At 48.7% G+C, this 16,570-nt stretch overlaps 1 protein-coding gene across 3 annotated transcripts in view; it reads right to left on the bottom strand.

The window, feature by feature from the left end:
* The window catches only part of PRKCE (protein kinase C epsilon), a 443,541-nt gene that overhangs the window by 21,910 nt on the left and 405,061 nt on the right, over positions 1 to 16,570 (bottom strand). For all 3 annotated transcript variants that reach the window (XM_070429139.1, XM_070429137.1, XM_070429138.1), the window contains 2 exons: positions 8,460 to 8,598; positions 3,330 to 3,518 (listed from right to left, as the gene is read on the bottom strand). In XM_070429139.1, the coding sequence (XP_070285240.1) occupies positions 3,330 to 3,518; positions 8,460 to 8,598 (328 nt within the window). The remainder of the gene's footprint in view (positions 1 to 3,329; positions 3,519 to 8,459; positions 8,599 to 16,570) is intronic.

The following is a 16,570-nucleotide window of genomic DNA, read 5'->3' as shown; positions in this document are numbered from 1 at the left end:
CTGCCCAACACACACACCCAGGAGACTGTATTCCTATTAAATGAGTCAGTCCTGATGACAAATATTAATTTAATTGAGCAGATAAATTAATATCTGCTGGCCTTCCCACAAGTAACAATTCTTGCTCTTGGCCTCTACCCATGAGTAACAATATAACCTTGCAAAAACAATTAGTGTTAACAAGTGGAAAAATTTCTGACAGCCACCCATAATAAAGGTAGGGATATGTGTGCGTGCATGTGGAGAGACAATGACAATTCATAGGGTGAAGGCTGAGTCTGTATTTACGAGGACAAACTATGAATCCAAGGGATAAATCTACAATAGTAGAATTTCAGGCTTCATCAGCAAGAAAGACTGGGAGAGCCTCCTACTTTCTCTTGCCTGGTGCCCCTGAAACCAAAGCACATGGGCACCGACCAACTGCTACTGGCGGGGCCAGAGCCATGGATAAGAAAGTAAAAGGGTGGTGGGCAGATGTGAGTTAGGAATGGTACCAACACACTTCATCTTTCTAACCAGTCAGCAGAGGTCACACCTGGCACCTCTGATGGCTTCCTATCACCTGCAGGTAAAGGCCACGCTCCTCGCAGAAACTCCTTGCTTTGAACTATCTTACTAGCCTTTTGCATCCTTTTTCCCCTGGTCGGAGGCCCTTCTTTATGCCTATGCTCTTCCTCTAAGAGCCAGTCAATATGCTGCCTCCTCTGTGAAGCCTCCCCAGATTCCCCCTCTGTGGAGACCTGGGACCTCATATTTCTTGTTTACTTAAATTATACTTTGTGTCAACATCTCCTTCCCTTGGTAAGCTCTATGACATAGGAATCAGTCCTATGCTCCCATGCCTGGCCCCTCTGGTGCACTCACTACACTGAAATGACTGAACATGTGCTGCAAGCCGGGCCTGGGCACAATAGTGAGGGAGGGAAGCAGCAGGACTGGCACGTACTGCTGCACAGGCTGCGCTCTGTATAACTCTATGATGCAATGGCCTCACTAGGTTCTGCGATACCTTCACACAGGCAGCGGCCCTCGGACCCAACTCAGTGGCCAGAGTCATGGAAAACCTGGCCTGGCCTGACTCAAGCGATAATATGCGGAAGTGAAGCATTCCAAGGCCAAGGGAGGGGAAGACAGCTCCTCACTTCCTCTGAGCTTCCTGTCCTCCCATTCCGGGAGGGGTCGGATCGAGGATCGAGGCTACGGAGAAGCCACCCCTGAGCCAGAGGCTCTTCTCCCGAGGGCGGGGCCTTCACCCTCACCAACTGGCAGCACAGGCGCGATCTCGAGCTTCTGAATGTCTGTAGGTCAAAGTTTCCAACTGCTGTGCTAATGACATTTCGGACCGGATACTTCTTTGTCCCAGGGGCCCTCCTGTGTATTGTAGGATGTTAGCTGCATTCCTGGCCTGGACACACCAGTGCCAGTAGCATCCCCTGCTCCAAGCTGTGACAACTAAAAATATCTCCAGACACCGACGCTGCTCTGGGTCATCCAAATGAAACGGTCAGCGGGGTTGCTGGCCGGGGGGCAGAGGCAGGTGTGCTGGGCTGGTGTTCAGAGCCTGGGGTGAGAGACCAGCTCTGTGGGGATGGTGTCCTGGCTGCCTGGGGTTTTCCTTAGCCAGCACCTGGCACAGGGCCTGCCACATATGAGATGCTCAATAAGCATGTGCTGAAAAATGAATGAGTGAATACACATCCTCTATTTGCTTTCACCGATCTTATCCCAACTATGTCCATGTATGGATGCACTTTCTATTTATTGCCCACCTACTCCCGTGGGGCCGTAAGCTCTACTGGAAGGGTCGATAGCTATTAGGTTCACCAACACACACTTAACATCTAGCACAACGCCCGGCACATTGGAGGCCCCTCACACACAGTAGTTCAATATTAGCTGAATGAAGTAATGGAAGGGAGAGAGTGAGGGAGAGAAAGGTAGGGAGGGAAAGAATGAGGTGAGGGACAGAGGAAGGAAAAAACCCCCCAGCTACAGCAAAAAGTAACATGCTCCCATGTGGCATTTTCCTAAATATGAAATGTGTCCCCCCAGACACCTACAAAGTAATTTGAGATCTTTTTGACATTTTCATATGATGAATTATGTTATTAGTTATGGCAAGTGATACTGACTTTCCATTTATGATAGGGATATAATTTTTTCTGTAAACTACATATAACTAGTAAAATTGGGATACGACTAAAAGAACAAGAAAAGTAAAGCATGGTAGAGAGGGTACTTGGATGTGGCGAATTTTGCGGCTGTGGAATGCCAACTACTGAACTTCTGAGCGGATTCTGACGGAAGAAAGAAGCCAGCACTGACATCCCGGTTCCCGGGCTGTTGCCACAGCCCTGCCTCAGCCCAGGGGAAGGAAACTGGCCTGCTGAGCATCCCGGAGCCTCAGCTTCCACGGCTTTCCCAGGGCGGTGGGTACAGTGGGGCCTTGACTTACGAGTTTAATTCGTTCCGAGACCAAGCTCGTTAAGGAGCTCATTAACTCAAATTACTCTGTCAACTCAATGCAAAAAATCGGCTGAGAGACAGCTGGTAACTCAAAAAACTCGTTAGTCGGGACACTCGTAAGTCAAGGCCCCACTGTAATCACTTATTTGCCTCAGTACAAGTGTTTTAGGTTGTAGAAATGGCTGCCCTGAGCAAGCACTAAGCGTTTTCACATGTGAGGGATTATCTGTAGGGGCGGGGACTGTCCCTCTGTTACGTGTCTGAATCCAGCGTGGCTGCATAGAGCTTGAGTGGACATTTCTTTTCTGACCAGCTCCTCAGCCACAGTAATGCCATCGTGGACACAGGTGCACAGGGTCCTTCCACCCTCCCACCCTCCCTCCCCTCCTCTTCCCCCTTCCCCATCACAGGCCATGGTGGCAGGTATGGAAGGAGGGTTCACCCAAAGCCTAAGCAGCTGGGGTGACCCCAGAGCACTTTGAGTTGGTTTCGCTCCATTGAAACACTCCCTGGAGGACACCGAGGGGCACAGAGCCCCCCACCCCCAGGAAACAGACACACACACACACACACACACACACACACACACACACACTCTGTCCTTTTCCCACAAGCAAAGCAATTCATCCAGGGCCATTCTCTCAGCAGCAGCCTCTGGAACAGGGCCTGGCCTCGCAGTGGTGGCAGCTCTCAACACCTTCCTCTCAGAGGGGAGCAGAGGTGGGACCCAGAGAGGCAGGGAGAGGAAGGGAGAAAGGGGGAAACGGGCAGGGAGGGAGGAGAGAGGGGCAGAGTGAGAAGAAATAGAGATGGTGGGAAGGCCAGGGGAGCAGGAACATGGGTGCAGGGCGAGGACTCACAGCTTTCAGGATGCTGACGGCCTCCTTGCTGAGCCAGACGGGGTAGAGCACGTCGTCGTGGAGGATGGACTCAAACAGGTCGTCCTCGTTGTCGGCCTCGAAGGGGGGCTGTCCAGCCATCATCTCGTACATCAGCACCCCCAGCGCCCACCAGTCCACAGAGGGGCCGTACTCCAACTCCTGCAGGATCTGACCAGGAGACGGGCGGCGTCAGAGCCCAGCAGAGATGCCCGCCTGTGGCCACGCCTGTGCCACAAGTGCCCCTGGGCAGAGCTGAACCCCCATTTCCAGCTTGCCCCTCCACAGAGCAGAGCCCCAGGTCACTCTACATCAACGAATTCAGTGACAATTGAGTTTGGGAGGCACTCTGTTGGGAGTCAACCATCAACTCTCCAAGGTCAATTCCTCTAGTCCAGCGGTTCTCAACCTGTGGGTCGCGACCCCTTTGGGGGTCGAACGACCCTTTCACAGGGTTCGCCTAAGACCATCGGAAAACACATATATAATTACATATTGTTTTTGTGATTAATCACTATGCTTTAATTATGTTCAGTTTGTAACAATGAAATTGGGGGTCACCACAACATGAGGAACTGTATTAAAGGGTCGCGGCATTAGGAAGGTTGAGAACCACTGCTCTAGTCTGTCCTCCAGGGGGGACACTTCTCTGGTTCTTTGTTTGAGCCCCGGATGAAGTTTCTGACTTGTGTTTATAGTCAAGTTTTTTAAAAAACATATTTTTGACATTAAGATCAGGGTCAGAGGAGCAAGACGCAGACTAAGAGGGGCACAAGCAAGCTGTAAGTGGCTGCATGTAGAGAGTCCAGGTCTCCGGCCTCACACTCGTCCAAGGCATGGCTCACAGAGTGAAAGTGAGTAGAATCTTAGTTTCCTTTAACCGGCCACAATGTTGAACTTACCTGAGCCCCGTGCTCTTGGAAAAGAAACTAGAGCCAATCTCCCGACTCTTCCGTGTTCTAATCATAAAGGACCACTTTGCTCTTGCATATTCCAAAGAAAGACCCATCTCCAATGTCCTCATGACTCCCACCCACAACACTGGGGTGCTGATGAACCCCTCACTTACCTACCTCTAGAAAGCCCCAGGCCCCCTTCTTTTAATTTGAGGTGCCCCACATAGCAAAGGCCATGTCTAATCATTGCAGCTTGCAGGTCACCTCAGACAGGTGACTCCTGATAGCTTGTCCCAGGACATAACTCCAGCTCAATCCTCAGATTTCAAGACAGCCAGGGAAGAGGAGGCTGAACCCCAGGATATGGGCTTTCTGTGGTCAACTCCAAACCCCCTTCTAGAGATTACAGGTGGTTTAGGATTAAGTAAGAAGTCCTAGGTAGAAGGGTTTTGAAAATAGTAAAACCAAGTTCCAGGAATCTTTTTAATTTAAAATGAAAATGAATATAAGCAAATACAGCCAACTCTAAATGATTTGCAGCGGGTAATGTGTTTGGTGAGTACCTTTGGTATCTTAGCTCAGGGGTTAGCATGTGGTATCTGTTAGAGATCAGAGTTATAGGCTCCACTGGCCTGAGGTGCCAGTAATGCTGTTCTGTTCCAAAGCCAAAGCCAAAGCCAAAGCCCAAACCAGTGCCTCCCCCAACCTTGAAAAATGCAGCAGCCCAACCTGTCTCACTACAGGATCACCAGTTTCTGTCCTTCAAGTAATCTTTGAGTCTCACCATCATCTCCTCCAGAAATATTTCTCCGGTCTCCCTTTTTCTCCTGCCCTAAGGCCCTTTCTGTCCCTGAGATTTGCAGGCATCTCCCACATACTACCATGATTTTAGTTATTTTTTCATGGTCAACTGTCTCCCTAGGGCATCTATAAGCAAGCAGGTGGTAGGGGCTCTAGAATTCTTTTGAGACCAGCCCAGTTCCAACACTCAGGAGAGTGGGTGTCACATGTGCCCACTGTGTGTGCCTTACTGGGCACTCCTTTCTTTCCTTGGCTCAGGGAACTCTGAGTGCTAAGGAGGCCACCCTCCAGCCTCCAGGAGGTGGCTCAACTGAGCTCTAAGCCTCAGGAGGGTGATGGGGAAGTGGCCTCCAGGTGGCCTGTGTATGCTCAGATAGGATGGCGCTGTGGGAACCACAAAGTGGCCCTGCCCACCCTTCCCCAAGCCTCTTCCAGAACCTTCCCATTTGGGTGGCATCTTTTATAAAATTCCTTTTAGGCTTGGCCCTAATTATCTGCGATGAAGCTGGTGAGAAGGGCAAGGCTTTGCACGCCATGGGAGGGCACCCAGTGCGGCAGCCAACTCCTGGAGTGGGTCAAAGCTGGGGTAGAAGAGAAGGAGAGGCATTGGGTCTGATGACATCAAGCATTACCCAGGGCTGGCAGCTATCCCTGGAGAGTGGGGGCTGGGCGTGGAGAATGAAGAGGGGGTGTGATGGGGGTTAGCCAAGGGCACATGGTGGGAAGAGAAGCCCTGGGGCAGAGCTAGTGCCTCAGAAGGTGTCTCTGGTTTCAGGTTAGCCTGGCACCTCCCAGCTCCTCCTCTCTGAATAGAGGCTTATGATTTCTGAAGCATATTCATGCTCCATGCTTTAATCTCATTAGATTCTCAAATTGGCTTGATGAGGTGAGTAGGGCAGGAATTGTTATTCCCATCTGAAAGGTGAAGAACCCGAGGGTCAAAACATTCTGTGACTCGATCAAGGTCACATGAGGGCATCAGTGGTCAAATCTGGCCTGGGATCTCAACTCTCAGGTCTATGCTTTGCCCACCTGAGTGCACAACCCAGCAGCAGAGACAATGGAGCCCCATTTATTAGCCAGTGCCTGTGGTGCTAAGGGCTTTAGAGGTCTACTTCCACAGAACCTTCCCCACAGCCCTTGCTGAAGGAAGCAGCATCTTTATCAGCTGTAACTGACCACAGAAGACCAGGGACTATTAGCCATTTCACATGTAGTGGTGATTCTGCAGAGTGGGCGCAAGTGTAGATGGGAAGGAAGAGTGTCTGGGCCTCTTAAGTCAGAGTTGTTCATTGTGAGTCTCGCCAATGGAGTGTCTTCCATGAAAGTTGTGTGGGTGTTTTGTTCATCAGAAAGTGAATGGTTGTCTTGGGCTGGGTCCTTCACACTACACTAGGCTGTCAACCCTTTGACTCTGGCATCAACTCAGAGGGACTGGAACCAAGCATTCTGATGATAAAGGATGAATGAGGAAGATACTGAAGAGCGGGTCCCAGTTGAGAGCTGTGGCTCTCACTGATTTCTCCTTGAAAGTTAAATTCCTACTATTCCTGCTAAGGGAATACACTAGCAGAGACTGACTGAAATCTCTACTCTTCCAATCTTTTAAAAGGCAAACATTTTAATGAGAACTTACCTATTACTTGATCCTCACTTCCCAGACCCTCCGCAGGCCATCTCTCAACTGTCCTTCCCTCGCACTGTGCCCTCTGATCCACATGGCTGATGCCCATCTACTTCCTGGGACAGGTCTGATTATGACCCTTCTACACTGGGAAGCCCTTAATGGGTCCACAGGTTCCACAGGATAAAGACCATCTTCCTTAGTCCTTTATGCTAATCTCATTCATGGCTAAGAGCACTAAGAAATACTGTTCTAGCTACACTGTTTTCCTTTCTTTAAAAAGGCCAATAATGTTCTTATCCCTTCGTCTTTGCTCATGTTGGAGTGTCCCAAGTTCTCATTCATATATTCACTCAACAAACCATTACTAAGAGCCAGATTTGTGGGCTGAATCCAGGAAGTACCCAGATTAGAAACAAAGCTCCTACCCTAAAGGATTCATAGCCCAGGGATGCTGAACCTCCTCCCCTGCCCACCCCCACTCAATCCTCCCTATTGTTTTCAGGAATGTTCCCCACCCCCACCACCAAAGGAAATCCTGCTAATTCTTTACAACTCAAATCATTCACCAGGTGCTCCAGAAAGCCTGCTCTGATCCCTGAGGATACCATCTTGTACCTACTGAGTCTACTTAATTAGTTGTTTACTTACCTGTCACTCCCTCTAGACCAAAAGTTCTTTTAGAAGAGTGACCATTGTCTATTATTTCTTCCCACACTGCTTTGTGCCTAGCAGGTGCTCAAACAATGCCCACTGAAAGGAAAGGGAATCTAAGTGTTCTAACACACCTATCCACCATGGGCAATGCTTAATGGGGATTGATGCTTTCTTACCATCTTCCATGTGTCACAACCCTCAAGACCATTTTTATTAAGTATGTATGATAGGCTATGTCTTAAATCTGAATCATAGCGCACTAGGTCAGTGGTTCTCAACCTTCTGGCCCTTTAAATACAGTTCCTCATGTTGTGACCCAACCATAAAATTATTTTCGTTGCTACTTCATAACTGTAATGTTGCTACTGTTATGAATCGTAATGTAAATATCTGATATGCAGGATGGTCTTAGGCGACCCCTGTGAAAGGGTTGTTCGAACGCCAAAGGGGTCACGACCCACAGGTTGAGAACCGCTGCACTAGGTATTGCTCAGTTGGGCATGCTTCATCTGGAGAAACTCAAGGCAAACAAACACTTTATGATGAATAAGACTTCTAAACAACTTTCACAAAAGGCATTCCATTGGTGAGGCTCAACATGAACATCTCTAAACTCCATTATAATGAGGCAGTTAATCTCTTCTTTTTCCTCCCCCTCCCCCAACCACCCCCTCCTCCTCCTTGATCCTGTCTGCTCCCTATGCAGAATCACCACTACACTAGAAATGGCAAATTACTCTGGTTTTCCTGTAGGCAATTATAGCCGATTAAGTTCATGGCTGCCTTTATCAACGGTGCCCCTTTATTCTGGTTAGAAGTAAAAACAATGATACAAGTCAACAAATTTCTCTTGGTCCTAGCTCCACTGGTAGTTCTGGACTGGAATAAAAGAGAAATATTTAGGAAGACCTGCCCAGAGTTGAAGAATGATCTGTTACTTTCTGCTCCACCATTCTCTCCCCCATCACCACCACTTCCTTAAGGAAAAATCAGCAAGCCTATCTCCTTCTTCCCTGGAATCCATCCTGGTTTTCCAGAGCCTTCGCCCAGCACCACCAGGTGACCCAGTCCATGGGGGTGAGCCCTGGCTCAGCTGTGGCAGCGGGAGGAGGTGGCCCTTGCACAGGGTCTTACCTCGGGAGCGATGTAGTCAGGCGTCCCACAGAACGTGGTCGTCGTCACACCGTTCAGAATCCCTTCCTTGCACATCCCAAAGTCGGCCAGCTTGCAGTGACCTTCTGCATCCAGAAGGATGTTGTCCAGTTTCAAATCCCTGCAAGATGGACCAGAACCACACGGTTAATGCTGCACTCATCCCAATGCAGTCTTCTTGAGTTGGAGAGAGGCACACATCTCAGGGAAACCTGCTACAGAAAGGAATGTCTTGAGGAGGAGGCTTGACCTGCCAGCAATCAAACTCAGTCCCCATCTTCCGCCCATGATGACCAACCCCCAAAGCCGCCTCCATACTCCCCAACACGGTGGAGGAGCTTCTGCAACCTGAGGACTGCTGCGCTGTAATATTAACTATTAACTAGCTATTAACAGTATGTGCTGAAATTCATATTATTTAGACTTTGATATGCCCCTGCCTTTGTGAGTTAACCATGCAGATCACCTAAAAGAACAAGACTGACACATGTGAACATCAATGAGTCAGATAAAACCACAGAAGAATCAGGTGCTACTTTATGGAGCATCAACTATGTGAGCTGTTGCATTTCGGGGCGGGGGGAGGGCAGGGACAGCTAGTGCAGGCAGGAGGGCTTCCAGGAAACAGTGACTCTCAAGAGGAGCTTGGATAGATGGGGAGGTTTTGAAAGAGAAAAGGTGAGAGGGTAGGGAAGGTCAACACAGTAGATGCAAAAGGTAGTGAAGAGACCAGTGAACTGAGTCCCAGTGAATGGAGAGGCAAGACAGGTATGTTCAAACCACCCACGAAGAGCCTCCAGTGCCAGGAAGAGGGGTTGGACGCTCACGCTGAGGGCAATGGGAGCCCTGCCTGCATGTGCACCAGGTACCTGCAAGATCAGTCTTTCAGGAGCAAGCAAGCTGAGGGGGGGGGGGGGGGGGGTCTGGGTAGGACAGAAGACACACTGGTTGCAACAACCAGGACCTCCAGAGCCCCGGTGGTTCTGTGCATGAGAGAGGACCCTGGTGGCAGCTGGATCAACGGGTGCAGCTGCCTGGTGGCTTGTTCTACAGTTTGGGGATCTGTGTAAAATCTTATATAAAATCTGGGGTTCTGGGTAAGAATTCCCTACCAAGCAAGTCTGCAAACCCAAGACCTGTCCCACAGAAGGACCTAGACTCTTGAATTGAGGTTCCCCCACCCCCTGCCCGATCAGGACTTCCTCAAGAGTCACTTTGGGGTAGGGGCTGGGGGGGGGGGGGGGGAGCGTCTTAAAAATAAGGCCCAGTGTCCTGCACACAGACCAAGAGGGGCCTTTCTCCCAAGCCTGTTGGCATCTGGACTTGAACTCCTCCCCCACCAGGAATCCAGGCCCGGCAAAGATGGGGCAGGAAGCATTGGGGCCTGCCTGCCTTGCACCCGTGGCCCCATTTCCACTCACAGCTGGGACTTCTTGAGAAAAGAGAACTAAAATATGCTACTCTAAGCAGATGCTCATGCACTGCAGAAAGAACAGTGAGCCCAACCAGCCCAGTGCCTGAGGTTGGGGTCCCCAACCCCCCTGGCCACTGTGTGTGGTCAAGGCTTAGCTTTGGCTGGGGGTGGAGAGCAGTGACATGAATACCAGCGTGGCTCCAGTATTCTGGGTTTTAATCACTGTTGTGGCCTGGACCTGGCAAAGTCACCTTGATACTCTGTTACTTTATCTGTCAAGTCAGACCAGATACATTCCTGCTCTTAGGCTTGCCACTGTATGTGAAAAGTAGCAGGTCTTCAATACTGTTATTCCCACTTCCTTCATGAGGAAACTGAGCGAGAGGGAACCAGGTGTCCTGTCTGCCTGCCTGCAAATGCTGGAGTCCTTGAGAGGTGGACATAGGCCCAGTTACTACCCTTTCACGCTCTCTATTCTAGAGTTGCCTTTCCAAGACCCAAGCGCAGGCATAATGATCATCATGGCAACACCCATTGTAATAGTAACAATAATAACATGTGGGAAGCACCGTGGTCTACAAACTACACTGAGCAGCACTGAGAGTTAGAAAGAGCACATTCAGTTATTACTATGGCAGAAACAAGTGAATAGAAGCCAGAAGAAGGTAAGTGGTTTCTGTAAGGTGACATGTCCCCAGCTCCGGAAGCTGCTCTCGCCTCTGTGTGCCACACTTCTTTCAATGCCAGTCACCAGCCCCAGCCCCAGCTTTTTTTTAATCCTCATCTGAATATATGCTTAGAGAGAGGATGAGAGAGAGAGAGAGAGAGAGAGAGAGATGAGACACATTGATTGGTTGCCTTCCATACACGCCTGACTGGGGATTGAACCCACAACCCAGGTATGTGTCCTGACTGGGGAATAGAATCAGCAACCTTCCACTGCAGGGTTTCTAAACCTTGTCACATTGGATTGACATTTGGGGCTGGATAATTCTTTGTTGTGGGGGCTTTTCTGTGCACTGCAGGATGCTAAGTAGTATCCCTGACTTCTATGCATGAAATGCTATTAGCAAAAATATAAATAAATAAATGCTCTCAGCCTCCCCCCTTCCCTCGCAGTTGTGGGCACTTCCAACTCAAATGTCCCCTGCAGGGCCTCTGGTGGACAACTACTGTTCTAATCTAAGGCCCCAAGATGGTCTGGTCCAGGTCATGAAGCCAAACAGGAATCTGGGAGCAATGCTCCGGTTTTCAGGAAAAAGTGGCTGTGCCTGGAGTGTCCCCTGCCATTTTATCCCCAGGAGACAGCAATCCAGCCCCTGCCATCCCTGCGAACATCTGAAATGTAGAGGAAACTCGGGCTCAGGAAAGGTAAGTCACGAGGTTGCCTGGCTGGTAAGAGACAGTTGGGCTGAGTCCATAGGACTGTCCGTGAGCACCTTTCAGATCAGATGTACCAGTAAACGCCATGAGTTGGAAATCTCTAACTGCTGATTGGACCTAAATTCCTTTGGGCTGGGAAAGGAAGGCTTCATAGTGAGAAGGGAACACAGAGACCGGGAGGTCACAGTCGCTGACAGGGAAGAATTGATTTAGAAGCCGCATGGTATAACCAACGCTCCCTTGGGATAGGAGCACAGATCTCTCCCAGAAACTCAAAAGATAGCAAGAGAGGAAATTCCCAAAATAATGTACCTTTAAAATTTTTTCTATAAAACCTGAAGGGGGAATAAAAAGACCTAGCAGTTAGTTTTATGAAGGGGAAAAAAATAGCTTATCTTCTAAGACCGACCGTGCTCCTTTATTAGGGTGGGAACGGGAAAGAGATCTGCGAGGAAAACAAAGGACCCGAAAATGGGTTTCTATGAGGTGGGGGAAATGTTCTCATACCGAGGGAGCAGTGATAGGTCAAAGTATACTTTTCCTTTTAACAAAAGTATACTTTCAATGTGATAAAAAAAATCAACTGTTGATATCTCTAGAAATATGGATAATTTCACTTCTAGGACTTGCCCCCCTCATAGTTATCTGTGCATCTCACTCGGTGTCTGGCTTATGTATAAGCAGTTGTTAGTGTCTACATGTCATCATCTCAAATGCTGGGCGGCTCCTCCAACTTCTCTCTTCCTGATGTTCAGGTCAGAAGTGAAGGAGTTCTGACGCTGAATCATAACTCTGCTATTTACTAGCTGGAGGATGTTGGGTTGGTCCAAACTATCTTTGGGACTCATTCTCCTTATCTATAAAATGGGGATAATCTTGCCATCACTGAATGAATAACCGAGGCGAAGGCTCTAGCACAGTGCCTGGTACATGGCAGTTACCTCAGAAATTCCGCCCTCTCCAGCAATCTTCAACAGGCATTTCTGAAAATACACATCCCTTGTGGGGCAAGTCACTAGATCCCTAGCAACTTTTTATTTTTTGAAAAATACTTATTACCATATATTGTGTATAAGACACTGAGATAGACACTGTGGGATGAAAATAAAAATAGAAAGCTTAAATTTTATCACATGGGAGAAAGGCATAAATGATATTTAAAAGAGAGAGAGAGAGAAAGAAGAGAGAGAGAGAGAGAGAGAGAGAGAGAGAGAGAGAGAGAGACGGAAACTTTTAGTCTAGCCCAGTGAGAACATCAGGGATTCTGTCCTCTGGGACTAGGGAATGACACTACATAGGTACACCAAGTGCCCAAGGGAGAAAGCATAGCAGGGGAGGTGGGAGTAGGGGTTGCACAGGCGTTACTAATCAGGGTTAACTGACAGCTTCCAGATCCTGGCAAACTTCTCAGGACCTGGGATCGCCATGCTGCAAGCCTGGGCCTTTCTGCAGAGCCATGGGAGCTGCTGTGGTTGCAGCTTTAATTTGTCCCTCTGCGCTTGGATCACCATGCACTGTCACTCCCTTATCTCCTTGACCACCCACCACAGTCCTGGCAGGGGTATCACCATCCACACTTTATAGACACACGGCTCACAAAGGTGAACAAGGGACCTGAACTTTACAAGTTGGGTGGAGTCTTGTTTTCTTAATACAGCACCTCAGTGGTCTCATCTGAAAATTCATCCTTTCCCATTTATAAAATTTCACTTTCCCAACTTGACAGCAGATTCCCTAAGAATAAGGGCCAGAAAACTCTTCTCTGTAAACCACATAGCATTTAGCAAAGGGTTGGCACACATGACAGCCTTCATACATAAGAAAACATTGGGGGTGGGGGGTGGGGTGGGGGGGAGTGTTTTGCTTGATTTGAAAACTCGCCCTAAAGGGAGGGACCCATAAGTGTCTGTCTTCACTCCAGTGTTTGATGTTCTTGCTCCCTCGCATGCTCAGCCTCACAGCGCTCAGGCCTGAGTGCCACATTAACGATGGCAAATTCTTCCATTTACTTAAAGATGAAAGATTAGAAGTATTACTTTGCAGATGCCAAGTATCTGGATCACCAGAGAACAGGCCCTCGGGAGGTTATGAAGAAACCCTGCTTGTTTTTGGACAAACGGGAGATTTGTGAATGACTGTGGTTAATCAGATGGGAAGACAGGCTCTTGGCTGATAGATGTTACCAAACTCCTTCAGAAATTTAACAACATATTCAAGAGGAAGACAATTACCCCCTTCAATATAGTCAGATGCCCCTCAACCTTGTGGCAAATGTTGGTGATTGACTAGCATATTCCACTTGGCTTTCTCTGCACAGGCCCCTCCCACCTCGCCCAGGAAAGCCAGATCGCTCAAATCCCACCCAGGCCAGACAGGACGATCTTCGAGAAGCCTAGGAACATGCACCTCATGCCTCTCCATCAAACAGAAAAACATAATTTGCTTCAGAGACAAGGTAACTGATTTCAAAATTCTTCACCGCAGTGCTGACACCTGAGAGTCAGTCAATGGTCATATTTCACTCTGGGCCAGTCTGTAGGGAACTCCTTCTCCAAGCCTTCAATAGAAATAGCTCAATCATTTAGGAGCAAAATAATAACTACTATATATTTTTAAATGCTCTTGTATACCAGGCTCAGTATTAAGTCTTTTACATGAGTTATCTCATTTTATCTCACAAATAGCCTATGAGTCTGGTAGGACTATTATTATCCCCATTAAAGATCTGCCTGGGGTTATCTACCTGGTCCAGGACACAAAGGTGATAAGTAACAGAGTCTGCTCTGTCTGACATCAACTCCCATGCTCTTAACCATTTTGCTCTGTTGCAGGAGGAGGAAAAAAAAATTGTATCCACACTCCTGCCCTTTTTTGGGATTGAGAACACAGTTGATACTGTTGGGGTGATGGTTGTTTTTGACTCATAGCAACATGGTTATAAGACATAACCGATAATGCCATTTTGACCAAACAGATTACCTGGTGTCTGAAGAGAACAGACCTTTAGCTACTACAGTGACAGTTGGGAACCTGAGGTGTGAAACAGCATCCCCTTTCACAGCCAAAATAAATACTGGAATTGTACCTGGGCATTAAGATTTGGAATCACAGCAGAATAACTCATCTGATAGCATGGTTATCCAATTATTTATTTTATCCATAGCAATGAAAGCAAATTCTTATCCTTAATACTCATGGATAATAACCTGGCCTCCACTGATGGAAAATAGGCCTTGACTTATGTCCCTAGCAAGTGGTATGGGCTGTCCTGCCTATCATGATACTATACCTAGGGCCCCATTCCTCTCCAGGCTATCAAACAACTTGCATCTCAAAATGGCTTTCTCTGCACATTTGGGGTTCAGTGTTCAGACAGGGGCTAAGGACAGTGGTGACCTCAAGCAAGCCGCTTCTCTGAGTTTTACTGTCCTCAAATATGAGATAAGATGGCTGGATGAGTCAACTCCCAAGGACCCCTCTCATCTAAGATCTGGGAAGCAAAGCAGCTGGAGTCCATGAAGCTTGAACTTGCAATCCTGGCTGTTGCGCGTTCAATAATGTTTCCCTTTCCACTTTGGAGCAAACCTTTGCCCAGCAGGCGTTTTACACAATATGTGAATCAGATGAAACTCTCCTGCTGGCATTCTTCAATGACGCCCTATGGACACGCTTCCTAGAATGGCATGAGAGGGCTTTGCAGTCTCCGCCAACCTGGTCTTTTAGTCTCATACCTCACCACACTCCCTCGCAATCCAAACCTGGGGCCTGTGGGAATTTGGGGATGGGAGAGTCCCAGATGTGTGAGTCTGTCTCCTGCTCGATGTCCCGGCACAGGCCCCACTATGAGTATCTATCTTCCAGAATAGCGTCACGAGGACAGAGCATGGAATCCCCCCAGTGCCTGATGCATCCTAGCTTCTCAATACCTGTTGGGCAAATGGATGAAGGAATGAATGAGTAGAGAGTTGATTTGTAGACCGCAGCCCCAGGCAGCCGGATGACCTGAACAAACATTTCAGATAACATATGGAACTATTAAAACATCGAAGGCCCAAATCATCAGAGGTAGCTGAATTGGCCGTTCTCTCGAAACTTCTAATCCCTCTTCCATTACATTCAGGAAGAACCCCTCTGCTACCTTCCATGGTAGTCACAGTAGAACGCAAGCGCCCCGAATGGCTATTTGAGGTTCAGTGATGCCTCACTCTGGCTCCAGGGCTGGCCCTCCTCTCCCCACCATTTGGTGCCACCTTCCCCCTCTGTCTAGCCATGGGGGTCTCCGGCAGTTCACCAAGCACGTTTGCCACCTCCTGTTCCCTCTCCCTGGAGAATAAACTCCTTGGCATTCAGGTCTCGGTCTCCATGCCCTGAAAGGAGCCGCTCTTGCCCACCCACTGCCTGCCCCAGCCCCTTACTTTAACCCCAGTCACCTTGGTCATTTCCTTTGCAGCAGTGATCATAGTTTGTAATTATTTTGTTTATTTATTTCCTTGAGTTTTACTCAGTGAGATCCATGAGACCCGGGGCTATGACTTCATGTTCATAGCTTAGTCCCCAGAGCCCTGCAAAGTGCCTGACACTCAATGTTCATTGACTGTCTGGATAAGATAATGAGCAGGATCTGTATTAAGTCCATTTGAATGACCTTCCAGTTAATGGCATGATTACAACTACTAATGCACTGCCTACTTGGCCCTACTATGTAATGCTCCACAATATTTACTGAGTTATCACTCTGAGTCCGTTTTTGTGCTAGGTCTTGAGCACACTGAGAGAGAAGACACAGTCCCTGTCCTCGAGGAGGGGTCTGGAGGGAGCAGGGGATGCGAGGCAAGAATACTCGGGATGGTAAGTTCTACACCAGTGGGACAAAGAGGACACCACCATTGCCCTTAGAAGGCAAAGGCTGACGGTCTCGCCTTTTTTGGGCTCGGCGATTTGTAGTTGGAAATCCAGCCAGCATTCTGTCATCACAGAAAGGGCCACTCCAGCTGAAGGACCAAGAGTAACCTTTCTGGGGGCGTGCCTGGAGCCTGGCGGAAGTAGAGTGTAGAACATTACGCAGGGCCCAGAATTCCCGGACGCGAAGGCCAGCAAGCCGCCTTACAAGCTCCTTTGTCAGGAGGAGAAGCTGCCAAAACTAGTGAGCCTGGTCTTCCATGCGCAGCCCCACAAGGAGCCACGTGCTAGGAGAGTGGTCAGCACCTCGCAGGTCACCGGGCCCAGAGAAAGCGCTGACGAAACACAAATGAAGCTCCACACGAGTTGAGGGGGATGTAGGGAAAGCACGTCTTCC

The sequence above is a fragment of the Myotis yumanensis genome, unplaced genomic scaffold, assembly GCF_028538775.1.
Source record: "Myotis yumanensis isolate MYYU_CA2020_CCGP unplaced genomic scaffold, mMyoYum1.0.hap1 SCAF_11, whole genome shotgun sequence".
In the NCBI taxonomy this organism is placed as follows: Eukaryota; Metazoa; Chordata; class Mammalia; order Chiroptera; family Vespertilionidae; genus Myotis; species Myotis yumanensis.
Note: the sequence above shows the minus strand (reverse complement) of the source record. Positions and strands in the feature narration are given on the sequence as shown.